Source organism: Hemicordylus capensis, chromosome 3, assembly GCF_027244095.1.
Source record: "Hemicordylus capensis ecotype Gifberg chromosome 3, rHemCap1.1.pri, whole genome shotgun sequence".
NCBI lineage: Eukaryota > Metazoa > Chordata > Lepidosauria > Squamata > Cordylidae > Hemicordylus > Hemicordylus capensis.
In genome coordinates, this window is record NC_069659.1 from 140,510,779 (window position 1) to 140,538,058 (window position 27,280).

A 27,280-nucleotide genomic window follows, 5' to 3' on the forward strand; every position below is an offset into this window, starting at 1 on the left:
AAAAGCACTGGAGATAGTATGGAGCCTTGTGAGACTTCACACTTTAGCTTATGCTTTGCAGAATTACAGTCTCCAAGTGACACTATCTGGGATATGCCAGAGAAGTAGGAACGGAAGCACCGTAGAACAGTGCAACCCAATCTCACCTCCTTCAAGCTATCCAGGAGAATACCATGGTCGATGGTATCGAATGCTGCCAAGAAATCCAAAAGAATAAGCAGAGTCACACTCCCTCTGTTGAAGCCAAGTTTGGCAAGGGTCAAGAGAACATGTTGTGGGATGCACAATCCGAAGCAGTTTGTCCACATCCTCAGGAATAATAAACTGTAAGTGATCCAATTCAAGTCTACAAGAAGACTTGCCTGGCACCTCTACAATAAGACTGCAATAACTGTGGAGTCTAGTTCAGCATGAATACAAGATATTTTATCCACAAAAAAGTCATTAAAGACATCACAGCAAGTGACAGATGGCTCCAAATTCAAATTCAAGGTGGAGGGGGCATGGACTAGCCTCCTCACAACCCCAGACAACTCAGATGGATGTGAATTTGCGGAAGCAATGTGGGCAGAAAATAACCGCTTCTTTGTCACCCGCACTGCCAGAGCATAGATTTTCAAATGTGCTCTGTGTTGCAGTCTGTCAGATGCATGCCAGGTCTTCCTCCACTTGCGCTCTAATCGCCTGCCTCGCCACTTCAGCTCCCATAGTTCTTCCAAATACCATGGGGCTGACTTTAAAGCAGGTCGGAGAGGATGCTTAGGAGCGATTGTTTTCCTACTGATCTTCCCTTCCCTTTCTTCCTGTGAAGCGAGTGGGACCCTTCAGGCCTATTACCTTCTCCTTCCCTGAAGGCCCAAACTGGGGGCGGGTGGGGGGGAAGGTTCAAAAGGAGGAGGTGATTAGATGTGGTGCTGCTTACTCAATCACTTGCAGGTGCATGGGACATTTATTAGATGAAGGAATTAGTGCAACAATAAATATCATGAATTGCTCATTTAGGATGTTTAGCATAATATTATAAGATCTTATTGGTGCATGAAAGATCATAAGGGATAAAAGGTACCTATGCAATGTATGGGAACTCAGTGCTTTGTACCAAAGATGGACAAGGGACTAACAGGGACTAGTTTCTTCCTTTATTAGAACAACCAAAATAACTTAAATGTTAGCATGTTAGCTTCCCTTCAGCATGAAGGAGACAAATCCCTCTTACATTGCTTTGCTTTCTACATTTCATTGCACTGACCCAAAAGTGCAGGTTGGGTGGATCAGCATTTTGTCTCCTGGTCTTATCAAGAAGACACACTCTCTCTCTCTCTCTCTCTCTCTCTCTCTCTCTCTCTCTCTCTCTCACACACACACACACACACACACACACACACACACACACACACACCCCTGCAAATTATTAGCGAATTGCTAGCATGAAATGTTCTGAGATCAGCAATACTCTATGAACCCTCAACATACATATGCTTTATATCCCTCTCTGTTCGGGGGGGCGGGGGAAACACACACAACAGAATACAATCAAACGTTGTTACCTTCAAGATGGTCCTGCATAATAGCAAGTATGCATGCTTAGAATTACAGCCAAAATGTCGTCCTCATATTTATTTATTAGGAAATTCTATTGTTGCACAAGTCTGAACCATATAAAGGAAGAACCAGGGCAAAACGCAAGGTCTTGACCTCCTTCCCAGCAGTGGCATAAAGGTCTGAATGGGACTGTGTGCAATCATCTTTTATTTTGCAGCATAGCAGGTGCCGAAAAAAATTGGGGGGGGGGCTCCCAAACACTTGTTAGTGCACTTGTGAAGATCCTCAGATCTCAAGAGTCCTAATCACTGCATGCGCAATCTTTGTACAGTATATGTCAGTAGAAATGTTCACATATTAGGTACCCATGTTCACTTTAAAAATGTGTACAGTACAATTAAGACTGGAACGAGTGAAAAGATCATGGATTGTCGGCTTTGCATGCAGAAGGTCCCAGGTGCAGTCTGTGGCAGCCTCTCTAAGTCGGGCTGGGAAGGACTCGTGACTGGAACCTTGGAGAGCTACTACTGCCAGTCAGAGTAGACTGAGTGAACGTTGTGACTGAGTGATGGACGGAAGGTAGATGGACGAAAGGTTTGACTCAGCAGAAGGCTGGAGTGGTCCCAGGAACAAGATTGGAAAAGGCACCCCCGCCTTCATCTCCTTCCCCTATAGGTTGACAAGGGAGACAAGAGCAAGAACCAAGACAAGAAAAGTGAAATAATGATAAACACATACAGGCAACCCTTAAAAAGGTTAATTCAACAGGGTTGAATTAGGACTGGGGAGATCCAAGTTCAAATCCCGGTTCAGCCATGGAACTCATTGGATAATTCCGGGCCAGTCACTTCTCTCTCAGCCTAATCTACTTCACAAGATTGTTGTGGGCATAAACATAACCATGTACACCACTCTGGGCTCCTTGGAGGAAGAGCAGAATATACATGTAAAAATGAATAATGAAACACTTCACTAAAACTATCATGTTGCATGCAGAAGCTTATGGGACTACATTCTTCCGCAAGGAGTAACTGCAGGTTTGTAAATCAAAACTGTTCAAAACAGAACTGGAAAGGTATGCTTTGTGGAAATATTACAAAAACAATTTTGTTTTTGTTTTTAGAGAGAGGTTGCACTTGGGAGATTTAAAAAAAACCCCAAAAATTAAACACAAAAAGTCCAAATAGCAGTTCATTGTGTCTCTCTTTTCAAAAAAAGAGGCTGAAAACCAGAATGGAGAAGCAAAGAATAAGCAGTCACCCAGTTTCATGGCTAAGTGGGGATTTGAATCTGGACCTCTCCAGTCCCAGTCCAACCAAACAAAATGGGTGCAATGTGCATACTTATACATGGGAGGAGGAGGCCCCCTTGTCCATCTTCTCACAACATCCTGACTCCATCCATTTCCACACACCCCTTCTCCTCTCATTTGGAATGTAAATTATTTGTTGATGGTGATATGTCAGTGACTTCCTAGGAAACACCCCTGCCCACTTTATTCATTCATTGTACTTTTCTCACAGAGAAAAGTACAATGCTTACCAGCCAGACATGGCAAAGGCAAGTAGAATCATTAATGCATGTGAATATAGACTCCACCTGACATTAGCATTCTACAAAGGAGATTCTTGACTAAAATATTAAGACATCCATATCAATCTCCATTCTCTTGGAAAATATATCATGATTTTCACTTGGGGAATTGGCAAAACAACAACAACAACAACAACAACAACAACAAAACCCTCCCACCCACTCCCATGATCAGTGATCAGATTCAGAGATCTTCACATCTCGAAGGAAGCCTTCCTGCAAAGAAAGAGAATATCAGCTCTCTCCCCCACACCCCAAACAAGCAAACAATAGATAATAGATCTCAGAAGTCATCCTCCTCACCATTCCAAGTTCGACTTGCAAAAGATAGGAAAGGCAAGCAACTGGCTGGATCTCTCTCTCCACCCCCCCCCCCCACACACTCACACTCACACTCACGGGGATAGACAAGGGCCACATTACACATAATGCCAAACATGGCTGTGGTTTCAGATCGTAACACAGAATCACGCCACAGACATTCATCAAACTGCAGCTTGCCAAACTCCAGTTGCAGGAGAGGGGAACCCCTCCCTTCTGCTCAGCCTCCGAGCAGATCCCAGCAAGCTACATGGCCAGATCGTGGGCAAAGCATCATCATGTCAGTGGGGTGGCCGTGATTGGCCACGATCTCAAAGGGGGCATGTTGAGTGCTATCATGCATTTTTGGAGCACTCAGCCCACCTTGGGCATGGAAAGGGCATTTAGATCCATTTAAATGTCCTGCCATGCCCTACCGTGCCATGGCAGTGCTTCTTCTGCCAGCGATGGCACTGCTGGCCCCCCAAGTAGCCTCTCATCCCTGTCGTCCCAGACAAACACAAATTCTTGGGGATTTGGGGGTCCGGGGAGGGTTGTTATTCTGCTTGTAATAAGGGAGAGGAGGGGAGCATAGAGACTTCCTAGGAGGAGATATGGAGATGAGGGAGGGTAAAGGATGCTGGGAGATGCTGCGGGCTGTGTCCCACCATAACCCCGGATGTTGTTGCAAGGGGTGACCCTGGCAAAGCAGTCCATGCAGACCCAATTGAAATCTGCTGTCTGGCAGCTTGCTGCTGAGTGGGCTAGCTCTTTCCTGAGACAGCCAGTCTATTGGGGAAGGCTGTGCTCATCCAAGGGTGTAACTCCAGCCACAGACTGCAAGTTCATGAGTGGAGCCGCTCCCCTCTGTGGTCCTTCTCATGAGTTGTGGGGTGTGTGTGTGGCCTTGCACTCTCATGCCTGGGCCCTGTGCTCTGGGTCGGTTGGCTGTATCTTTGAAGAAGGATTTTGGTTTACCCAATACTGACCCTGGCGAAATACCGCTCCCTCCTAGGGAAATGGCTGAGCCTCCCTTCCCCAACCATTCTGTGGGGAAAAAATAGAACTCAGCAGTTCCAGAATCCCTGCTTGTGGCAGCCTCCTAAACCAGAACAGGAGTGACCCCCCCCCGCCCAAATATGTACTCCCCTTCTGAAGAGGGATGCCCTGTTCATGCTGGCTATCCCTGTCATGAAGGGACCATTTGTCACCTGGCATGCAAGGCATACCCGCTGATGTGGATGGTGTAGACACAGGGGTCAGGCATGGACCTTTAAAACCATTCAAAATTCCCAGGCTCAGTCTGTTGTTGCACCGTATGCAGATCAGCAGGTGTGGGGATTCCCGGGAGAGGAGAGAACTGGTCTTCTGCAGCGCCAGGACAGTGTGCTTGCCCTTCAGGGCCACGGGCAAGGGTGCACGTCTGTATGTGGGTGTGCAGGCTGGCAGGGTCAGACAGCAGGTTGGCAAGACCAGAGCAGCACTCGCCCAATTACCCGTCCCTGCAGCTTTGCTGCATGGAGCATCCTGCCTCAGCGTGGAGTCCCCATTGGCTGCCACTCTCGTGAGAGAGAGGTCTGTGGGATGATTTCCCAGCATATGCCGAGAGTGCTACCTAGTGCAACTAGAATGCCACCTCATGCGTTTGCAATTATGGCTCTCCTCGTGAGTAAGCTTAGGGATTGATAACCCCAATGGGAAAGGGGCTGGGGGCCCCTTCCCCAACCTATATGTGAAAAAGAATCTAACTTTGCCGCTCCAGGTCCCTTCCTTTTATACCTGGTCCTGATCCCCCCCCCAGGCATTTGCTCCCCTGCCGTTGCTGTGTTGGGGTGCCCTACTTCTGTAGCCACTTGCAGGGTTCGTGCTTGTGAACACACGCCACTTTTGCTCCCTTCTCAAGAAGCAAAGCACTTGGTGCCCATCCTGTCATCCCATGCCCTTTTCCTACTGCATGCCAGGTGGGGGGAGCAAGGGAGAGAGTGGGAGGAGGCAATGCCCCGTGTGACTGTGCTCCTTGACAGGCTGACAAGTCCGGGATGGGGCATGGGGAACCTGTAGCCTGGCAACTCCATAGCTGCATAGCTGACAGGAGGGGCGGGGCTTGTTTTCTGAGAGGCTGCCAGGGAGCAGTGCTGAAGGCATGGAGCAGCCACATCCTTGGGTGGGTCTGCACTGCCTCAATGACTTCGGTTTGAAAATCGGCATAAAACCACGGTTATGACTGTGTCCGGAGTAGAACGTAGCACTTCGGCAGCCAATCCTCAGGTGTCGGCGGCGAACCTTAGAGACAACGGAAGGTTCCATTGGGAGTTTTGCAAGGCAAACCAGAGGTTGCTTTCTGCCCATAACCATGGTTTTGTGCATTCAGGCATCCTGGAATTCCTCAACCATGTTTAACTCCGGTTTGGGATTATGTCTGAATGCAGCCAAGGACATTAGACTTAATAAAAGATTTATTAAGCAACTTAGGAGGAGGTGCAAATTGTAGAAACCTAAATAGAAACATATTGTCAATCACCACCCTGAGCCATTTTTGGAAGGGCGGTATATAAAGCAAATAAATCATTAAATTTAATAGCAGCCCATTTTTTCTCTTGTGCAAGCAGCTAGCCATTCCTTGCTGATTTGAATTTTTCTGGCAAACAGTGTTGGGCAGAGCACAATCAGGAAGCAATAGCAGCATACAGCCAATTGGCTGCTATCCGCCATCTTTTTCTTTCTTTCAGTGCTGCACTGCCTGAGGAGAGTGTACAGGAGGGAGGGAAGGCTGAGCTGGGAGAGCCTAGGTTTCTTTGCTCTTCTCTCTCCAGCTTGCTCAGAGCCCTTCCCAGGAGCGGAGCCACCATTGGGCAAACGGGTTCAAAGAACCCGGGCAGCCACCAATCAGGGGCTGTGAGTGCGGCCCCAGACACGCCCCTCCCCACATCTGACTTCAGACACGGGGTGCATTATTTCAGTCCCAAATGGGGCCACACAGCCCCGTCTGGAACCAAAATCAGCCCGCGCTACATTGGCCGCGCTGCATTGCCTCCTTAAAGGCAGGGAGAGCCATTCCGGCCACACTGCCAATGCAGCACAGGCCGATCTCCCTCCCCAATGGGGCCGCATTTGGGAGGGAGAGCTGCTCCTGGTCTCTCTGCCAACGCAGCGGGGCCAATTGATCTCTCTCCCAAACCGGGCCACATGGCCCCATTTGGGAGGGAGATCGGCCCCTGCTGCATTGGCAGTGTGGCCGGAACGGCTCTCCCTGCCGTTTAAGGCAGGGAGAGTTACTCCAGCCCACACTGCCCAATGCAGCACAGGCCGATCTCCCTCCCAATTGGGGCCATGTGGTCCCATTTGGGAGGGAGACCACACCCCTGTGTCTGACTTCAGGTGCAGGAGTGTGGCTAGCCATCACCCTGCATCTGATGTCAGACACGGGATGAGGCCAGGGGGCACACAGGCCGCCACCAGCCTCCCTCTGCTCCTGGCCCTTCCCTTCTCCTCTGTGTCAACTCTGCGGGTGTTTCACACACTGTCACCCAATTACAGTTACGGAGCTGCCTCCTGTAATTTGACTTGGATTTACTGAGTGTTTGAACAATTGGGACTGGAGAGTAGGCAGTGTGTGCACTAGTGTTAAAACAATGTAGAGAACGAACAATCTACTCTAATAGGTTGTTAAAGTAATCCATTATGTTAGAACTGGATTCTGCGTGACACCTTTTTAAAACCACCTAAAAGCTTGTTTTAGATTTTTTAAAAAGTTGTAAATAAGTGAATAGGCAAACAGCTATCTTTTGACACAAGGTTAGAAGTAAACTTTTGGAAGACTGCCAGTAATTTGTGTAATGCAGCTAGATTTAAATACTGAAATCCCATTATTTCATTGGGTAAGTTAAACACATTTTACAATCTCTGCTATACCTGTGAATGGATGGAGCTCTTTGATTTTCAGATAATGTTCTTGCAGTGCTACTTTCCCCCTCTAGGTGGTGCATTTTCCATTTTGCAAAAGCTGTTCCAGGTATAAGGGAGCAGAGAAGGAATGAGTGATCACCTTCATTTCTTAAAACATTTGTTAATTTCTTACGTTTTTAAAAGCTGTTCCCTGCCATAATTGATCATGAAATAAGCAAGTGCCACCGGCCAAGTGTGCATGTGAAGTATTAACAAGTTTTCAGCTGAGATTTTCTGGGTGAAATTATTTTGAAAGAGACAGTGGTTTTTAAAAAGATCGAATTAATTGGGCTTGCAGCAACAGCAGGACTGGAATATGCGGTAATGCCTATGTCATCCCCACCGCCCTCCATCTCCCACATAGGCTACAGTAGTTGGTTCGGGCTGGTAGCTGTGGTCAGGGCTGGGGGCAGGCAGGTAGCAGCGCTCTGCTGTGAGGAGACCAAGAGACCAAAGGGAGGTAATGGCTCTGTGTCTCGTGGATGAGACAGAAGCTGAACCAGCCTTAACCCCTTGCTTAGGCATTGTAAACCTTGAGTTTCTCTTGTGGGCCTTACTGGAAGGCTGCAAGTGCCTGAAAGACTATACGAGCTGGATTAACTCTGCAGAGTTGAAGGCAGGAGTTTCAAGTTGGACAGCTTCATTCCAAAGCTGTTTGGAGCAGTTAAAAACTTGACTCTCTAAAGATGGGGGTGGGGTGGGGGGGAAGAAGTGTGTGAAGATAAGTTAAATGTTGAAATGTTTCTGTTAATGCATATTTGTATAAATGTACATATATAACTTGTTTTACATTCTTGCAACATTCAGTTGCTGTTTGGGCCCTAAGGATACCCTTCCACATGTTACACTTGGAGCACTGACGGCAATCCACCTCGCTTGGACACACAGTGGCTGACAGCAGGGCAGGCCTGCACAACATAAGGCCAGGGGGCCAGATCTGGCCCACAGGGACTTTTTTTTTTTTTTTGCTGGCTCCCAGAAAGGAATATCCTGCAGCAACAACAAGAGCCATGAAAGAGCTCTTGGCCTTTCCCACTGATGAGCAGCAGCAGCTCAATGCAGCTGGCCGCTTGAGACCAGATGCCCCCTGCCCCCCGAATGAAGCCTACTGACACTAACCCTCTGCCCCCTCTCTTTTATTAATATATTAAATAATGTTAATGTAGTAAGTTAAATTGACCTCAGTCCCATGCACCAAATCATGGTTGGTTCCAGCCCACCAGGGCATTTGTGTTGTGCATCCCTGCAGAAGAGGCTATTTGCATGGGAAGGCGGAAGTAGGTCTGTTTTGGAAACATTGCCGAAGGGTGGTTTTCCTGCACTGAGCAAGAGTTTGGACGCTTGGAAGTTTTTTCTGAGGTGTGAATTCTCATTCTATCATAGCAAATGAGATTTTTTTCAATTAAACAACTCTCATGACCCCACTTTCACTTTTTCACACCTCAATTACTATGAATAATATGAGGAAGTAATCAATTTAGCACACTTCACCTTATGAAGATAAACCTCATAAATTCACCAAAATTCACCCCTCTGCCCAATCACTCTGAAATTGGGGACAGGTGGTAATCTCCACCCATTAGGCACTATCTACCAGCCCACCCCACTCCTTTGGGGCAGATCCACTTACTGCCCCCAATCTGCCCCAAAGACACCCAAACTTCAAATATTCCCAAAAAATCAGCCCTCTGCCCAATCCCCCTGAAATTGGGGTGGTAGCCTCCACCCATTAGGCACTACCACCCCACCCCACTATTCTGCCCCAGGCCCCACTTTCTGCCCCAATCTGCCCCAAAGACATGAAAATTTCAGAAATTTCCCAAAAATCAGCCCTTTGCCCAATCCCCCTGAAATTGGGGTGGTAGCCTGCATCCATTAGGCACTACCACCCCACCCCACTCCTTTTGCCCAGATCCCATGCTATGCCTCCGAACTGCCCCAAAGTCACTAAAACTTAAAAAAATCACCAAAAATCAACCATGAACCGAATCACCCGAATTTTTCAGGTCCGAAATTTGGGTGATTTGGCTCGTGCCCGAAAAATATCGGGGGACATCGGGGGTGATTCGGTTCGGCCCCGAATCACCCAAAATTGTTCGTTTCGGGCACAGATCGTTCTGTTCCCGAAATTTTTTGCACATCCCTAATCTTTCTTTCCCCACTCCCCACTCTGTCTCTAAAGCACTTAGGCACAGGCCATAATCACACTTGGCCACCTGGTGCAGTGCAGGCCAGTGGCGATCATATCACCCAGGACAGACTAAAGAGGATTTGTGGGGGTCCAGGGCATGTGAAGGCCCTGGACTTCAGTCCCAAAGTCCAGGGGTAAGAGTGCCACTGATCATGGGGCATGATAATGAAAGTGTCATTACTATGCACTACACCACACAAGAGTGTGGTGTACCACCAAACCAGTGTGGTGCAGTGGGTAGTATGCAAAAAGACAAAGATCCAAATCCATACTGAGCCATGAAGTTCAGTCTTGGGTCAGTCTAATCCATGTCATAGAGATGTGGTGATGATAAGTTGAGGGAAGAATACCATGTATGCTGCCTTGTGCTTCCTGAGGGATAAAAATGAAATCAATAAATGTCAATGGCAGGGGCGTTGCTATGCACCCAAAGGTTCCGGGGCTGGGCCCAGACTGTTGCGGTGCCATAGGTGCTGTGACATTTTTAACCTTAAGCACCCACCACTGCCTCAATGGCGGCAACAGAAATAAACAATGCGCCACTGCCCCTGGCAAAAAGCCAGCCAGGAAGTGGTGTGGGCACACCTACCACCACGTCCGTGTTTGCTTTTCACATGCCGGGCAGCGCTGGTTAACTCCTCTGCCACCACCTCAAGGATGAAGGAGGAGGAGGTGGTGGTGGTTGCAGAAGAGGCGAGGTGAGGGAGGTCCAAGCATTGGGGGCACATGCCCCCTGCCCCCAACGATGCTACTGGTCAATGGCCCTCCCACATGGACAATGCAGTATATATGCCCAGTGGGGTTCTGTGCACTTTCTCTTTCCAGAAACAGCCCCCATACAAACAAATAGCCACCCCTTTATTGCATTACTACTACCACTACTACTACGAATACTTGTATACCACTTTTCAACAAGAATTCCCAGAACGGTTTACATACATACATACATAATACATACATACCAGATGGCTTCCTGTCTCCACAGAGCTCATAGTATGAAAACAAACATAAGGTGGACACCAGGAACAGCCACCGGGGCGATGCTGTGCTGGGGATGCTCTCCCCGCATTCATTGAAGAGAAAACTGCATAAGCAGCCTCTCTTGTAAAGCTGTGCCAGCTTATGAAAGGAGGACACCTCAAGGCACGTATGCAAGCCCTTGTGTGCATCTCAGGAGACTTTTACATTCTTATGATCCAAAGAACAGCCCTGCTGAAGTGGCCCACCAGATGCCTCTGAGAAGCCCACCGGCAAGAGGTGAGGGCATGTCCTCTCTTTTGCTGTTACTCCCCTGAAACTGGTATTTAGAGGCATCTTGCTTCTGAGGCTGGAGGTGGCCTATCGCCACCAGACTAGTGGCCATAGATAGACCTGTCCTTCGTAAATTTGACTAAGCCCCTTTTAAAGCCATCCAAGCTAGTGGCTGTCAACAAATTTAGTGGCAGAGAATTCCATAGAGTAATTATGCGTTGTGTGAAAAGGTACTTCCTTTTGTTGATCCTGGCCTTCAGTTTCATGAGATGACCCCTGGTTCTAGTGTTGTAAGAGAGGGAGAAAATTTCACTCTCTCTAGTCCACACATAATTTTATACACCTCTATCATGTATCCCTGTAGGGGCTTTTTTTCCAAACTAAAAAGCTCCAGATGCCACAGCCTTGCCTCATAAGGAAGGTGTTCTAGGCCTCTGATCATCTTGGTTGCCCACTTTTTAACCTTTCCCAGTTCTACAGTGTCCTTTTAAAGATACAGTGACCAGAACGGTATGCCGTACTCCAAATATGGCTGCACCATAGATTTGTACAAGGGCATTATAATACTAGCTTTCAAAAAAAAAAAAATCGGTCCCCTTCCCAATGATCCCTAGAATGGAATTTGCCTTTCTCCCCACAGCTGCCACACACCGAGTTGTGGCAATACTGACTTTCAATGAGCTGTCCACCATGAGCCCAAGATCTCTCTCCTGGTCACTTACTGGCAGCTCAGACCTCATCAGTGTATATTTGAAGTTGAGACTTTTGCCCCAATATGCATTACTTTACAATTTGCCATTTTGTTGCCCACTCACCTAGTTTGGAGACATCCTTTTGGAGCTCCTCACAATCTGTTTTGGATTTCACTGCCCTAAATAGTTTAGCGTCCTCTTCAAATTTGGCCGCTTCACTGGTTACCCCAATTTATACATCATTTATGATCACGTTAGAGCACTGGTCCCAATACAGATTGTGGGGGACCCCACTTCCTACCTACTTCCATTGTGAAAACCGCCCATTTATTCCTATTCTCTGTTTCCTGTCCTTCAGCCAGTTACTGATCCACACATGAACTTGTTCCCTTATTCAATGACTGCTAAGTTAACTCAAGAGCCTTTGATGGGAAACTCTGTCAACAACTTTTTGGAAGTCCAAGTATACTATGTCAACTGGATCCACATCCCTGCTGACACTGTCAAGAAATTCAAAAGGTTAGTTACGAATCTTCATGAATTTTATATATAAAATATTATACACACACACACACACACACACACACACACACACACACACACAGAGAGGTGGATCTCGTTATCTGCGGATTCCATATAAATGGATTTGCATAGCCGTGGTCCAGAAAAAGACACCCGACCTTGGCATACACGGGGTGGGGTGGGGGGGGGGACACACGCTGACCTTGGTATCTGTGGGTCAGAGGTGGCCAGAAATGACAGCAGAGGTAATTTCCAGCTGCCATTTTCTTTGACAGAGCCACAAAACAGCTCCCATCTTTGTGGGAAAAACATAGAAAGAAAAAAGCCAATTTTTGGTGGATTTGGGGCCACAGAACGACTCAGGGAGAGGAGTAGAGCAAGGTAAGAAGCTCCACACGTGAAATTGGGCCAGTTTTCTGCCACTTTGGACCAATTTTCTGCCATTTTCATCTTACCAGGAACCTAACCCTCACAATCCCATAGGTTCCCTTAACTCGATATTCATGGTTTTCATATCTGCAGCTGCAGCTTGGAATGGAACCCCTGTGAATACTCAGGTCCTCCTGTATTTAAAAGCACATGCTCTATGGCTTTATATTAATTGTCATACTGCAGAGAAAGAAGAGATTTGATATAATTGCAATATATCAAACTTCCAACTAGCAAAAAAAAAAAGCACAAAAAAAAAAAAAAAAAAAAAACAGCCAGCAAACAACCCAGTTCCTGCTTTTGGCAATCCTGCATTCAGAACCAGTTAGCACAGGGCAGCTGTACGCTGGGCTGCTGCCACATCTCGGTTGTCTCTTCCAGTTGGTTAAAGGAAAATGTTGAGACCCGGCTTCTATAAATAACCCTGTTATACATATAGCCGCTAGAATATTGATTCAATTATTTAGCCTCAGTGCTTTCTCTGAAAGTATGTATTGTGATCTTTGAACTGTTATGTGGGGTTCATTTTGACTGATGCAGTCATATATATTTCTCAAATATTTTTAGCTTTATGAAATTCCTGATTCGACTTCTGAACCACCAGGCTACCATGAGGAGGAGGACCCAAGATATGATATAATGAACAGTTTATTTATTGTTTATTTATTTATTTAACATATTTTTATACCGCACAAAACACAAGTTCTCTGGTGGTTTACAAGAGGATAAAAACAACTAATAAAAAGATAAAAATATTTCAACAATTAAAATTTAAAAGTTAAAACTATTAAAACACAGTTAAAACAGTATCTAATTAAAAGCCTGGGTGAACAAATGAGTCTTGACTACCCTTTTAAAAGTTGTAAGAGATGGAGAGGCTCTTATTTCAGCAGGGGCAAGCCTCAGGGCAGCAATGGAGAAGGCCCATCCATGAGTGGACACCAGATGAGCTGGTGGCAACTGCAGACAAACCTCTCCAGATGATCTAACTGGATGCTGTGGTTCATAGTATTTAAGAATGTTCTCTTAAATACCCAGGGCCCAAGCTGTTTAGGGCTTTATACGTTATAACCAAAACCTTGTACTTTGCCCAGAAACCTATCGACAGCCAGTGTAGATCTTTTAAGATGGAGTGATATGGTCTCTTCGAGATGACCCAGAGACCAACCTGGCTACCGCATTCTGGACCAACTGCAGTTTCTGGACTACTTACAAAGGCAGCCCCACATAGAGCGCATTGCAGTAGTTAAGTCTGGAGGTGACCAGCAGATGTACTACTGTTCTGAGGTCATTTATCTCAAGAAATTGATGCAGCTGGCATATCAGCCAAAGCTGATAAAAGGTACCTCTGGCCACTGCCTCAACTTGGGACACACCAGGGAGAATTGTGTGTCCAGAAGCACCCCCAGAGTGCGTACCTGTTTCTTCTGGGGAAGTGTGACCCCATCCAGGATAGGCAGATCAAAATCATCTCCCAAGTTCTGACCCCACACAGTAAGTACCTCTGTCTTATCTGGATTCAGTCTCAGCTTGTTACCTCTCAGTTTAATGGGTCAGGCTGGAGCAGTGGGAAGCCATATACTCAAATCAAGATCTGAAGGGATTCATGAGTTAGGAACAGAGACCTGAAGTGCAGCAAGCAGAGAGTACTCTTTTGTTGACCAAGCAGAGGCAGAAGGTAAAATCCCTAGTACCTGTACCAGGTCTGGCTAATCCAGAGACTTCACGCTGCCTGCCAATTGCAGAAGTGGAGGCTGAAGACTCCATTACCTTCTGTGTCTGAATGCCAGTATCTATGGCCTGGGCAAGGAAGGATGTACAAGGCATCTGGTGGAGGTGCTTTATATGTAGCCTGGCAAATGCCAAAGCGAGGGCAGGGCCAGGCAAAGCAGAGACCGGCAACGAGCAGGGTTGCCAGAGAATGCAGCTGCAGCAGGTTGTTCGAGCAAGGCTGGCATCAGAAACAGGAAAGAAGGACTGGAGTCAGGAATGGAAGAGCAAGAGTGGAGCCAGGGACTGAGGAAAACTTCCCAGGGAGTTTCCCAGGGTGAGCTGTTGTACCAGCAAAGCTCTGGATGCAAGTAAAGGGTTGAGGTCCAGACTCCAAGCTCTCCCCTTCCTGCAGTTTAATGAGACCTAATTGGAGGTCTGTGATGACACGAGCGCCTTCTTCCTCCTCCTGCCGAGTAGATCTATTGGAAAGGAAGCTTTGAACAGCCAGGCAAGCACTATTGGTTCTGGATGTCATTGCTCTCAAAGACCCAGAGAAGGCCTGAAACATGGCCCAGAGTGTGTGAGAAGGGCACCCCCTGGGTGAGCCTAACCACAGGGGAGTGGTTAATCTGAACCACTCCAAAATGCACGAATTTCAACATATAAATTCATCTGAACCACCCTAAACACATAACTAGGGAGCAGCAGGATGGTGCACCACATTAGGGGAGGGAAACATGTATCCATGCGTGTCTCTCCCATGTTTAGGACAGGCTGGTGGGCTTCTTGCTCAAACCGGCCCATTTAAACTATCCAAATCCTCCTGCCATTCTAGGCTCATCACTTTCTTCTGTGAAACTGTCACCAAATTCCACTTCCTTCAGATTAATTAATTACATACAGTACTTTGTATAATACACACATGCTTAATAAACAATTAAAGAAAGGACTAAATAGAAGTACATCTCAGAATGACTCTCACAAGCCAAAGGATACACAAGAGTAAGGTCAACAGATGCAGTGTAGTAAGGGCTGCAAATAAAGGACTATGAAGTGTACAAACATCTAAATGCTATTATGATTTTTCTACAAATATTCTCTTCAAATTATATCTTCCTGCATACCTTTGCATTCTCTGAATTCTGATAACCAATCATGAACCTTCTCTGGAGTACTATTTGCTTCTACTGGACTGGATTAACCAGCATTACCTGCTCTTATTCTTGCTACTGCTAAAAGACAATTGGTGCAAAGGTGGAGACTACTGTTCTAATGCAACACCATACTACATAATCTCCTTTTCCCATGCAGAACATATTGTTAAAAAAATAATTCATGAGCAGTAATAATTAAATTCTGCTTTTGTTGCAAACTCCCACTCCTGATATTACATAAATCTACTCTTTCAACAGCTGTAAGATCTCTAAGCAGAGACTGTTTCTCCTATATTCTACACAGCACCTAATGCGCTGCTGCAAATGACACAAAAAGTACTTGTATGTTGTGAATACACACTTGTATGTTGTGAATACACACCAAGATCACAATGTTCCAATACAGCCATGATGACCAAGGGTATTCTTCTAACAAGAATGGCCATGTTCTGTAACTACTGGGGTCATTGGCTGACATCTTGACTAAAATACTAAATAGTGCTAAGGTGAAGTGTGCCGTCAAGTCAATTTTGACTCCTGGCACCCACAGAGCCCTGTGGTTGTCTTTGGTAGAATACCAGAGGGGTTTACCATTGCCATCTCCCGCGCAGTATGAGATGATGCCTTTCAGCACCTTCCTATATCGCTGCTGCCTGATATAGTACCAGCGGGGATTTGAACTGGAAACCTTCTGCTTGTTAGTCAAGCATTTCCCCGCTGCGCTGCTTTAAATAGTGCTACTCGGGAGTTATTCTAAAGAACTATAAATTTTCAATAGGACTTCTAGTAAATTTAGTCAGGATGTCAACCGTTCTGTTTTCCATCCATGGCCAGAATAGTCCAGGCCTTCTCAGCTAGCATCAACACACACACACACACACACACACACACACACACACACACACACAGACACACACACACACACACACACCCCTACCTTTCCAGGTGTGTGACAAAGCATTAAGTAAATATGGAACACATGCTTGTGTGGTATGAGATCACTGACTGGGGAAGGAAGCTGTGGAACAAATGTCCTTCCTGAAAGATCCCCTGCCTTTCCAGAATGCACGTGAAATAGTAGCACAAATACTTATCCAAAATACATACGTAGGGCTGGATCCAGAGTATTACAAGCAAAGATCTGCTTGCACAGTGGGGCTTTCTCACCCCCTTTCCCTTCAGAATGGCATGAGATGGGGCTTGGGAAGCTGTAGTGGGAGGAGGGAATCAGCAGAACTTGGGAGAGTGAGCGGGGTTCCTTGTGTCAGCCAAAATGTCTTTTCATTTGCCCAAGACATACTGGATCTGACTTGCAGAGTTATCTTTTCCTCCCTCCCTCCCCTTTTCATTGTTAAACTGTGAGGGGGCGGGGGTTGTTGTGAACTACACCTGGTTTCGCACTCTGTACATGCTCAGAGGGAAAGAGGGAAAGTCACATAATACACAAACTGAATTGGTTCTTGGCGATGGTGACCATGTAGGATTTGGGCGCGCAAACAGAGATAGAGAGAGACACACTCAGAAAGTTCAATGGGCTTTATTATGAAAAAGTTGCTCATCAGGACAAAATTAAAAACATGTTTCCAATTCAAAGTGTAGTGTAATGTGACTAACTAACATATGTGTGTGCAATCAGTAATTACAGCTATCTAATAATCTAACAAATCCTAAATAAAACATTTAGAGAGAAGAAGGAAGGAGGGGGGGGCTTAGGAGAGTGATGGCAGTGATTTGTAGAAAGGAGGGAAGAGGGATCCCAAGGCTTGTGAAGGCAGCATATTACCTGGATCAGAGGCTTGAGAACGGTGGATCTTTCAGCTGAAGGAGCGAGGTTATGGCTGGGGACAGGAGCTTTTAGAGTGATGATCAAGCATGCAGTTTGCTCAGAGCAAGGCTGAGAGTCAGAGCACCATGGTTGGGGAAGTATTGACTTCTCACTGTGCAGCAGAAGTCACAGAGTTCATGTCCATGGACAGAGTTCCTGCTTGTTGCCCCGTGGCTTAGCAGCAAACTCTTGGATTGCTCATGAGCAGATCTTGCTTGTAGGCACAAGATTGCTTGGGAGTATCATGGCTGGGGAGTCTTGACTTCTCACTTCGCAGCAGAAGTCACAAACAGTCCCTTCTCCCTGGAAAGAGTTCCTGCCTCTAGCCCCGCGGCTTGGGCAGCAAACCCTTGGATTGCTCATGAGCAGATCTTGCTTGTAGGCAAAAGACTGCTAGCTCTCTGTCCAGTAAGCCTCATTCTTTATAGTTGTATCTTCCTTTGATCCCCATAGAGTCTATTCAAAATATTCCCATTCTTCCTGTGTCCCAAAAGGTGACAACTTGCTGTTACCTTCTGGATATCTCTTTTAATTATTCAGCCAGTCCAGAGAGATCTGAATCCCATCTTCTGTAAGCCATAAGCTTAGAAGGGGGGGACATTGCCCAAAGCAAATCTGCATCTCTGAGTTACAAATGGGCCCCTTCTCTTGTCCCAGATTTGCTAGCCTGATCCCAAAAGGTGTTAGTACAAGGATTTAATCTACAGGTGTTTTCTTTGTGTGCATTTACCTAGAGTGGAATTTCTATAGAGAGCAATTGAGTATAGCAATTAATTGACAAAGATTAACATAGATCTCTTGCAACAGGAAAGGGGAGATCAGCCCCTGGCCTCTTCCACAGACATTATCTGATAGTGAGTTACATTTTAGCATATTGATTAGCTCAGGCCTAGCCCTTGTGTTTCTGTGAGTGCCCATTTCACAATACAATGCTGGATTACCTCCTCTTTCACAGAGCAGTACATGAGGCAGTCCTGAGATCTGGGTGTCAGTTCACCTTGAGTTCAAGCATTTAATTCAACTCCTATAAAATGGAATCAGACACAGGCCTGGGTTCCATATAACTCTGGGTTGGTGGCTCTGGGTTTAATGTTTGGGGGGGGGGGGGCGTCCCCAACAGGGTTAAGCCATCACTTGATCAAAATTTGCTTGTTCTTTGGATCTTGGTCAACTTATATTAAAATCAACATTTTAATGCTTATATAAGTGACATTAAAATCAATGGGACATTTCCAAATTATGTAGCTCAGTGGTAGCACATCTGCTTTGCATGCAGAAGGTCCCACATAATAAAACAATTAAAATTTAAAAATGTTTAAAACAGGATTAAAATTAAAACTAGATATCATTAAAAGCCAGGCTAAAAAGATGAGTATTTATGTCTCTTCTGAAGGCCTCCAAGGAAGGGGGAGCATGTTCCAAAACTTAGTGGCAACAACTGAGGAGAAGGCCCGATCCGAGGTTGCCACCAGATGAACTGGTGGCACCCGAAGTCAGACCCCTTCTGATCTTAATGAGTGGTGGGGATCTTGTAGAGAAACGTTCTCTCTCAGGTAACCCAGACCTAAGCCATTCAGGGCTTTAAAAGTAATAACCAGTATTTTGCCTGGAAACATATTGGCAACCAGTGCAATTGTTTAGGAACAGGCATAATGTGGTTTCTCCGGGGTACCCCAGAGATCAATCTGGCTGCGGCATTTTGGAGTAACTGAAGTTTCTGAACTATGTACAAAGGCAGCCCTACATAGAGCAAATTTCAGTAGTCCAACCTGGATGTTACCAGCTGGTAACATTACCAGCTGGTAACAACACCATTCTCAGGCCATTCTCCTCAAGAACTGGGCAGAGTTGTCAAATCAATCACAGCTGGTAAAAAGCACTCCTGACCACAGACGCAACCTGAAGAACCAGGGTGAGACCTAGATCTAAGAGCACTCTCAAGCTATGAAGCTATTCTTTCTAGGAGAGTGTAACTTCATGCAGAAGTTCTATCCAGCCTTGCAGATTATGACCCCCAACAATGAGTACCTCCATCTTGCTTGGATTCAGTTTCAGTTTATTATCACTCATCCAGCCCATAACTGTCCGTAGGCAGGCATTTAAAGGGCTAACACCATTTCCTGATATTGATGACAAGGAGAAATAGATTTGGGCATCATCAGCATATTGATAACACCCAGCTCAAATCATCTGATGACCTCACCCAGCTGTTTCATGTAGATGTTAAAAAGCACTGGTGACATAGTAGAGCCCTAGGGACTCCATACAGTAGCTCCCATTTTGAAGAGCAGCTGTCACCAAGCACCACCATCTGAAAACTAACTGAGACATAGAAGCAGAATTACTGTAAAGCAGTGCCTCCTATCCCCAGATCCTCCAGGTTACCCAGAAGGATACTATGGTGAATGGTATTGAAAGCTGCTGAAATCCAAAAGAACCAGCAGAATCACACTCCATCAATTCCCTGGTGAAGGTCATCTATCAGGCCGACCAAGGAGTCTCAACCCCTTTTTGAAATGGGTCTAGATAATCAGTTTCATCCAAGACTACTTGGAGCTGGTCAGCCACCAGCCTCTCAATCATCTTACCCAACCATGGGAGGTTGGACTGGCCTGTAATTATCCATCACCAAGGGATTCAGAGTAGATTTCTTAATAAGAGCTCTAATCATGTCTCCTTCGAACAAGGTGGCATCCTGCCCTCCCTCAATGAGATATTAATATCAACTAAGCCAGCTCCAACAACCCCCCTGCAAGATGAAATCACCTATATTGGGCAAGGATCCAAAGAATAGGTGGTAGGTTGTACAAGTCCAAACAGCTTGTCCACATCCTCAGGAGTCACAAATTGAAACGAATCCAATCTAATTTTGCAAAACAAATTGCTAGACACCTCCCTAACTGGCCCTGCAGAAATATTGGAAACCAGATCAGCCCAAATGTGAGCGATTTTTTCCTGAAAAAAAGTAATTGAATAAGTCACAGTGAGACATTGTTTCCAGAAACAGATTTGAAACAGAAGGGGCTTGAGTTAAACCCCTAACAATATGGAACAGCTATGTTGGATGAGAACTTGCAGACACAATATGAGCAGAATAAAATCCCTTCCTTGCTGTGTATATTGCCACAATAGACCTTTAAATGGGCTCTATGCTGTGTCATATTGAATTCAAGAAGAGTCCCCCTCCATTTGTACTCCAGTCGTGTACTTTGCTGCTTCAGCTTCCATAGCTGCTGCTTCAACTCACGTGGCTCTTCTGTATACTACGGAGCTAGTTTTGAAGTGGGTTGGAGCGGACACTTAGGAGTGATCGTGTCTACTGCCCTGCCCTTACTAACTCCCTGGTAAGTTCCCTGTTTCACACCACAATAAGTTTATGCCACACCTTAAAAAGAACACATTTAAGGTACCACTAAACCTTTTGGTTTTGTTGTTTGCTGTGACAGACTAATATTGCTGCCCTTCCTCACTTAGACATAGGAACAGACCTAGGCAGTTGCCTTATACAGAGTCAGCCCAATGGTCCATCCATCTTCTAGTTTAATATGGTCTACTCTGACTGGCAATGGCTCTCCAAGGTTTCAGACAGGCATCTTTCCCAGCCCTACCTGGGGATGCCAGGGATTGAACCTGGGACCTTTTGCATGCAAAGCAGCTATGGCCCCATCCCACACTGAAAGACTTGTCGACTGTATAAGTCAGTGTATGACTACCACCGTATTTCAAGTTTAGTGTGAACAGGACACAGTTTTTTAAAAACTCGCCCTGATGTTATGTCCTTGGCTGTGCTTGTTTCTATTTGCTTGAATATGTAAATATTGTGATGCTTTGACTAATCAATCACAAATGTGGGTGTGTAAAACAAAACTAGCACACTAGAATTTCACATCAGGAATAATATGTAGCATATATAGAGGCAATTAGGTGAATTAGAAAAGGATATGATTAAACGTTTCCTATGCATATCGATAATTACCTAACTTAAATGGCTTTGTTGGTAATTAAGTGTGATACTTATGAAATAGGATGTTGTTTCATACAGAAGCAATGCAGGGTTCCTACAGCACCTCACCTCATCTCTAGCGCAGACAATTAAAGCAGAACATAGATTCAGCTATGCTCCTTACACAGCTACACTAAAACTTCACGGAAGGGCTTTTTCTGCCAATAGGTATTCAGCCATTCGCACCATCTTAAGCATGCTTACTCAGAGGCAAGTAAGCTTAAGATTGTACTGTAAATGATTGTACTGTAAAGGGTACTCAGGAGGTACCTTCAGCCATATACAGCTCAATGGCAAGGGAGTTTGCTCCCTAGCAACTCTCAGAGCATTAGCCTTCTTGATTCTACAACTTAAGTTGCAACTATAAAGAATCATGTGGCACCTTAAAAACTAATACAGGAGATGTCATGCTTGTCACCACAAAACCTTTCATGGACAAGTCACATCATTTAATGCATGAAGTGTTATCCTTGGTTGGCTGGTATGTATATACGCACAAAGATATAAGTAAAAAGGGCGAAAATGTAACCACGGGAATCAAATTGTCATTAAATGCAGCCTTATGGCCTATGAAGCTTAAATGCATATGATTAGCAGCAACACTCATGACAGCATTCATGCAAACAGAACCTGTAATAACATCTTCCTAGCCTTGCTAAATTAATTAAGACTTTAATGACAGGAAACTGTTTCAATTCAAGCCTGAACAAACAGAATCAATCCTCTTGATAAATTCAATTCAGCAGTTTTACATTGGAGACTCTTATTCATTGTTGAAGAATTTCAGGTCAGTAGCAAAAGCACATAGGAGACTGAAGATGCTGTCCCATCTGTCTCTGAGTATTGTCATAGCTGGATGTAAGCTTTGTGTCCATTTAATATTTTGCATAGAAATGCCTTTTTTTTTTTAATGCAGAGGGTACTGTTGGCAGGTGACAGCATATATCATGTAGGAAGGTAAGCAAGTGAATCAGCCCGATTATATGGCAGATATTTATTAAGTCATGTAATAATATTGCCTGGCATAGGCTTTGCTACAGGGTCTGATTCTCCTGTACCTGTTATGTGGTCTGTTGTTGCTGGTGAGTCCCTCGATTCAAGATCTGGGGACTCATTTAATGGCAGACTTGCTGCTCAAGACCTGTGAGAGGAATGAGTCATTGTCTAGGATAGGCTGTAGATAACAGAGGAGTTCTGTAATTTTCCCTTCTGCGTATGTCCTATAGTAGGTTATTCCTGGGCACCAGTCTGGCCTTGCCAGCCTTCTCAAGGGCTTCTTGCCTATGAATTCTAATGTGAAGAGGTCATCAATCTGTCTTCTTCTTGTTGTAAAAGGTAATGGCGTACCAGGACCATAAAGTCCCACAAATGCCACCTACTGGAAATCTGAAAAAGTGTTCACAAGTGTTCGAAAAGATGAGATGACATCACAAATATTCAAAAAGATGAGATGACTTGAGAAACCTCCACAAATGAGACGTAGCAATCTTCCAACTTTGATGGTCCGAAAAAAGTTCCTGAAGCTATCTACCATGGAGATTAACCAAGTTAAGAGACAGAAAGAAACATTCACGTTCATCACAAAAGCGAACACAGTCCCACAAAAGGTGATCAATAATCTCAGTCACTCCACAAGTAAGACATAAATCATTTTCAGATTTTCCAATGAGATACAGCTTATCTTTAGTTGAACAATGTCCTGTCAATGTCTTAAACAGGGAAACTTGTCGGGTCCTTCCCGAAATACTGAAGAGTTGAAAGTCACTCAGTTTCCGACAAAAAGCATATACCCTCCGACCCGTAAGATCATCATCCCATTCCCTCTGCCAACGCTTCCTCATCTCTAACCCAACCCAGTTTCTGACTTCCATAATATTGAAAGGAATCTCGCAATCTACAGACAGATGGTCCAAAGATCGTTTTGCAACTTTGTCCGCAAGTTCATTCCCAAAGATCCCGATATGAGAACAAACCCAAACAGAATCTAATGTGAAAACCCCTCGAAAGAAGATTATTCAGGTTCCAGATTTCTGCAACCACAGGGGACTTATTCAGAAAACTACCCCCTTGAATGGCCTGTAAACCCGACAAAGAGTCTGACAAGATTACACACACCCCTGCCCCAGGACGCTGAATCCATTCTAGGGCCAGAACCACTGCAGTCAATTCAGTAGTTATTGTACTAACACCACCAGACAATCTATAACCCTTTTCTATACCCAAGCTGGGTATAACAAATGCAACGGAGACTCTCTCACCCTGAACAGATTTAGAACCATTTGTAAAAATCCTACAAAAATTCAAGTCAGGAGATAACCTTTCAAAAGTCAGGGATTTTATTACAACTTTAGATCTATAAGAGAGTCCTCACTCCAATTCATCTAAAAAAAACCTCCAGGGAATGGGAAAGCCAAATCAGATATAAGTGTGTCTCTATCCCCATATGCTGTGACCCTTCAAGAAATGTAGGTTCAGGCCACAAAGATAGTCGAACAACATGAGGATAGCGATCCCCAGGGAATTTCCCGGGATCACTAAATTCCCAGCACAAATCATACGCATTACCCTAGTTCCCAAATGACAAATTAAGTAGACGGTTCCAAAGCATGATATCCAAGTACTTCTGACGTAAACTCCCTGGCAATTCGCCGGTTACACCCTGAAGCACACTACAAGGTGTGGTCACAAAAGCCCCACAGATGGTCCAAAGAGCTTTAGTCTGGATCACGTCCAATCTATGTAGAACTGATTTGGAAGCAGAAGAGAAAACCTGACAGCCATAATCCAGTACTGACCAAACCATAGCACGATAAACCAACAAAAGAGATCTTCGGTCTGCTCCCCAATGGTTTCCAGAAATACTCCTCAGTAAATTGAGATGAGGTCTGCACCAATCCTCTAGATAACAGACATGAGGAACCCAAGACAACTTAGAGTAAAAACACACACCCAAAAACTTAAACTTGGGAACAATCTCAACTTGGGAGCCATACAGAAACAACCTAGGAGCCACCGCAACCTTCCTTCACATAAAGATCATTCCCACCGACTTAGAAGATGAAAACTTGAAACCCCACTCATTCCCCCAGTTTTCCAAAATAGAAAGGGCCTTATTCAGTTTATCAACAGCCCCACCCAGATTCTTACTCCTGCTCCAAATTGCACAATCATCTACATACACGCTGCAAACCACATCTTGTGGCAAGACTGAAGGCAGATAGTTCACCATTACATTAAATAATGTTGGGCTCAAAATGCTACCCTGAGGAATGCTGTACCTTGAGGAATACCCTGAGGAATGCTACCCTGAGGAATACAACTTTCTTAACTTTAGCCCTTAAACACTTGTACTGAAGCAAATCTGCTCCAGCTAGAGAGCGTTTAGTTCTTCTAAAGGCCTGATTCCTAGCTTTCACAGCTGATCTACATTCCTTTGACCACCAAGGAACAGAGCGATTAGATCCCACCTAGGCCCTAGTCCTAAGGATAGCAAGAGAAGCCACCTTCCAAATCCCACTAGAAAGAATATCCGAAAACTCCTTGACCGAAACCGATTCTAGAACATACGCCAATTCCTGCTTACACAGTGACTGAAACAAACTCCAGTCAGCTTTAGAATAACTCCACCGAGGGGCAGAAGACCCCTGTTCCCACAAACCTAGTAGGGAAGGAAGATTATCACTTTCCATATGAAACTCAGTCAAAACCTCCCATGAACACTTTCCTGCAATAGAGCTAGAGACCATCCCCAAATCCAAACGGGACATTAGTCCAGTACTGGCATTAAATCTGGTCAGGGTATCATCATTAAGCACCACATCATCAATCTGTCATAGGTATGAGAGGCCTCTGGAGTCAGTTGAGGAAGCATTACTCTAAATTAGCCATGAATATGTCGGCATGTATGTGGACCCAATGATACAAGGCAGTATCACTGATCTGAAAATACACATTGTCCAGAAGTTAAAATAATTGTTGGTGAGGACAATGTGGCAGAGTTCGACAGCCACTTGTGCTGTGGAGTCATCAGGAATCATATTCCTGGGAGCTTGTACCCTGTCTTTGCGGGGAATGTTGGAGCATAGACCTTCCATATCCATGGCTGCAAAGATGGATCTCCTGTTCTTTAGGAGATTGTCATTGGATTGCAGCTTCCTCCACATTGGCACTGTTATACTGTCCTGCAAATAACAAGTAGTACTAGTGACATAAAGTATGAGAATGGCATTCATGTAGCCAGAGACACCACTACAAATGATGGTGCCAATGCCTGAAATAATGGGGTGCCCAGGATCACCTGGGAGTTATTTACACATGGCTTTATGCCACGGGGTATCCGAGGAATGAGGCAGTTTAATTCGGGGGACTAGATGGACAGTTCACATAGCTGTGGGCACCTCCCCGCACTCCCTGTGATCTTTTTCCTATGAGCGTTCCCTCCCGCTGCTTGCTCTGGTTTTTTCCTCCAACCAATCACATCCCAGGAGGCACGAGATGCCTCCCATCAGTATTAATTTTTTTTTTTTTAAGTTTGACAGCCAGCTGGATTTCCTCAAAAGTGACAAGTCAGAACAACAGAACACTTAACCCCAACCTGCAGACTCCATTGTTAAGCTTCCATACTTCTGCATATTTAAGCGGTATCCTATGGTGACCAAACTTGAAAGCAAAGGAAGACACACATTTTGCTCGTGCTTGCATTTAACTCAGGGATTTGTCCCTCCCTTCCCCCTCCCCTTTGGGACTCCCTTCACACATCAATCTGCCACAACCCCTCCCTCCCCTGCTTGCAACTGCAAATGACTCAAATAACACACCAGGTTGAACTGTCAAGCTCTCCTCTGCCGACACCTGGTGTTAAGGAAGTCCACCCAGCAGACAGTTTCTTTAAAACACATGAAAGTGCAAGTAAACCAAATTATTGGCAGTGGCCCCTCTAAACATCAAATAAAAACGTGGGTATTTTTCAGGATTTTTAGAAGCCATACATACTTTGGGCTAAGCCGGAATGTGCAGCCTTGATTCAGTGGAAAACAGAGTCATGTCTGCACTGGTCCCTGATAGCCCGCAGGGACTTCGGGGGTAAATCCAGCTAATATGTGGACTGGCACACTCCAAACCAGAGTGGAGTTGAAATAAAAGCCCTGTCTGTAAAACCTCCACATCTTGTATTTGGGTTGGATAGGAGATTTTTGGCTGAGACTCTTGGTGTATATTAATGCAGACAACATTTCTGTATATCTTCTGTATATGAGCCCCTGGTGGCGCAGTGGTAAAACTGCCCTGTAACCAGAAGGTTACAAGTTTGATCCTGACCAGGGGCTCAAGGTTGACTCAGCCTTCCATCCTTCTGAGGTCGGTAAAATGAGTACCCAGAATGTTGGGGGCAATATGCTAAATCATTGTAAACTGCTTAGAGAGCTTCCAGCTATAGAGCGGTATATAAATGTAAGTGCTATTGCTATTGCTATCTGTAGGGAATTCCTTCATCAGATTGTACAGCATATCCTTTATGGTATTCCTCAATAGGATCTGAGGATAGTGTCCTATAGAATGTATTGTTGATAATTCTCTTGGTTTTAGGCATAATCTCTTAAATTGAGTTCAGATAACTCAGAAAATAGTATGAACACAGTTTGTGGTGGAGAAAGAGTAAAAACTATACTTAAACAATTCAATAATAATGTATTGATCATCGTATACAACAAGGGCCTTGGGTCCCCAGCTGTTGCTGCATTACAACTCCCATAATCCCCAGCTACAATGGGCTTGGGCTAATGGGCATTCTAGTCCAACAACAGCTGGGGACCCAAGGTTAGGAAACCCTGCTATAGAATATAACAACTATTTATATAGACATCTATAGACTACAGAGCCTTCTGAACATCATCAGCTGTTTGGGGCATAGACACAGTTGTAAAAGGGAGAAAGTAAAGAAGTGACAGATATATTACTTTATTTTATTTTATTTAACTATTGCTTTTTACATCTATTGATGTTTTAAGCTGGTTGTGAGTTAATTATCTTGAGACTTTGGTTGCAGGCAATATAGAAATATGTATAATAATAATAATAATAATAATAATTTATTATTATTATACATATTTCTATACTGCCTGC

The 27,280-nt window shown here is 45.0% G+C and overlaps 1 protein-coding gene and 1 long non-coding RNA gene across 2 annotated transcripts in view; one reads left to right on the plus strand and one right to left on the minus strand.

The window, feature by feature from the left end:
• Positions 1 to 95, plus strand: part of ADPRHL1 (ADP-ribosylhydrolase like 1) — a 71,411-nt gene extending 71,316 nt beyond the window's left edge. The window contains exon 8 of the mRNA XM_053308182.1: positions 62 to 95. Coding sequence (XP_053164157.1) covers positions 62 to 80 — 19 coding nt within the window. The 3' untranslated portion in view covers positions 81 to 95. The remainder of the gene's footprint in view (positions 1 to 61) is intronic.
• Positions 96 to 1,132: 1,037 nt separating this feature from the next.
• Positions 1,133 to 27,280, minus strand: part of LOC128351504 (uncharacterized) — a 45,269-nt gene continuing 19,121 nt past the window's right edge. Inside the window, exon 5 of the long non-coding RNA XR_008319810.1 lies at positions 1,133 to 2,211. This is a non-coding gene — a long non-coding RNA (uncharacterized LOC128351504). The remainder of the gene's footprint in view (positions 2,212 to 27,280) is intronic.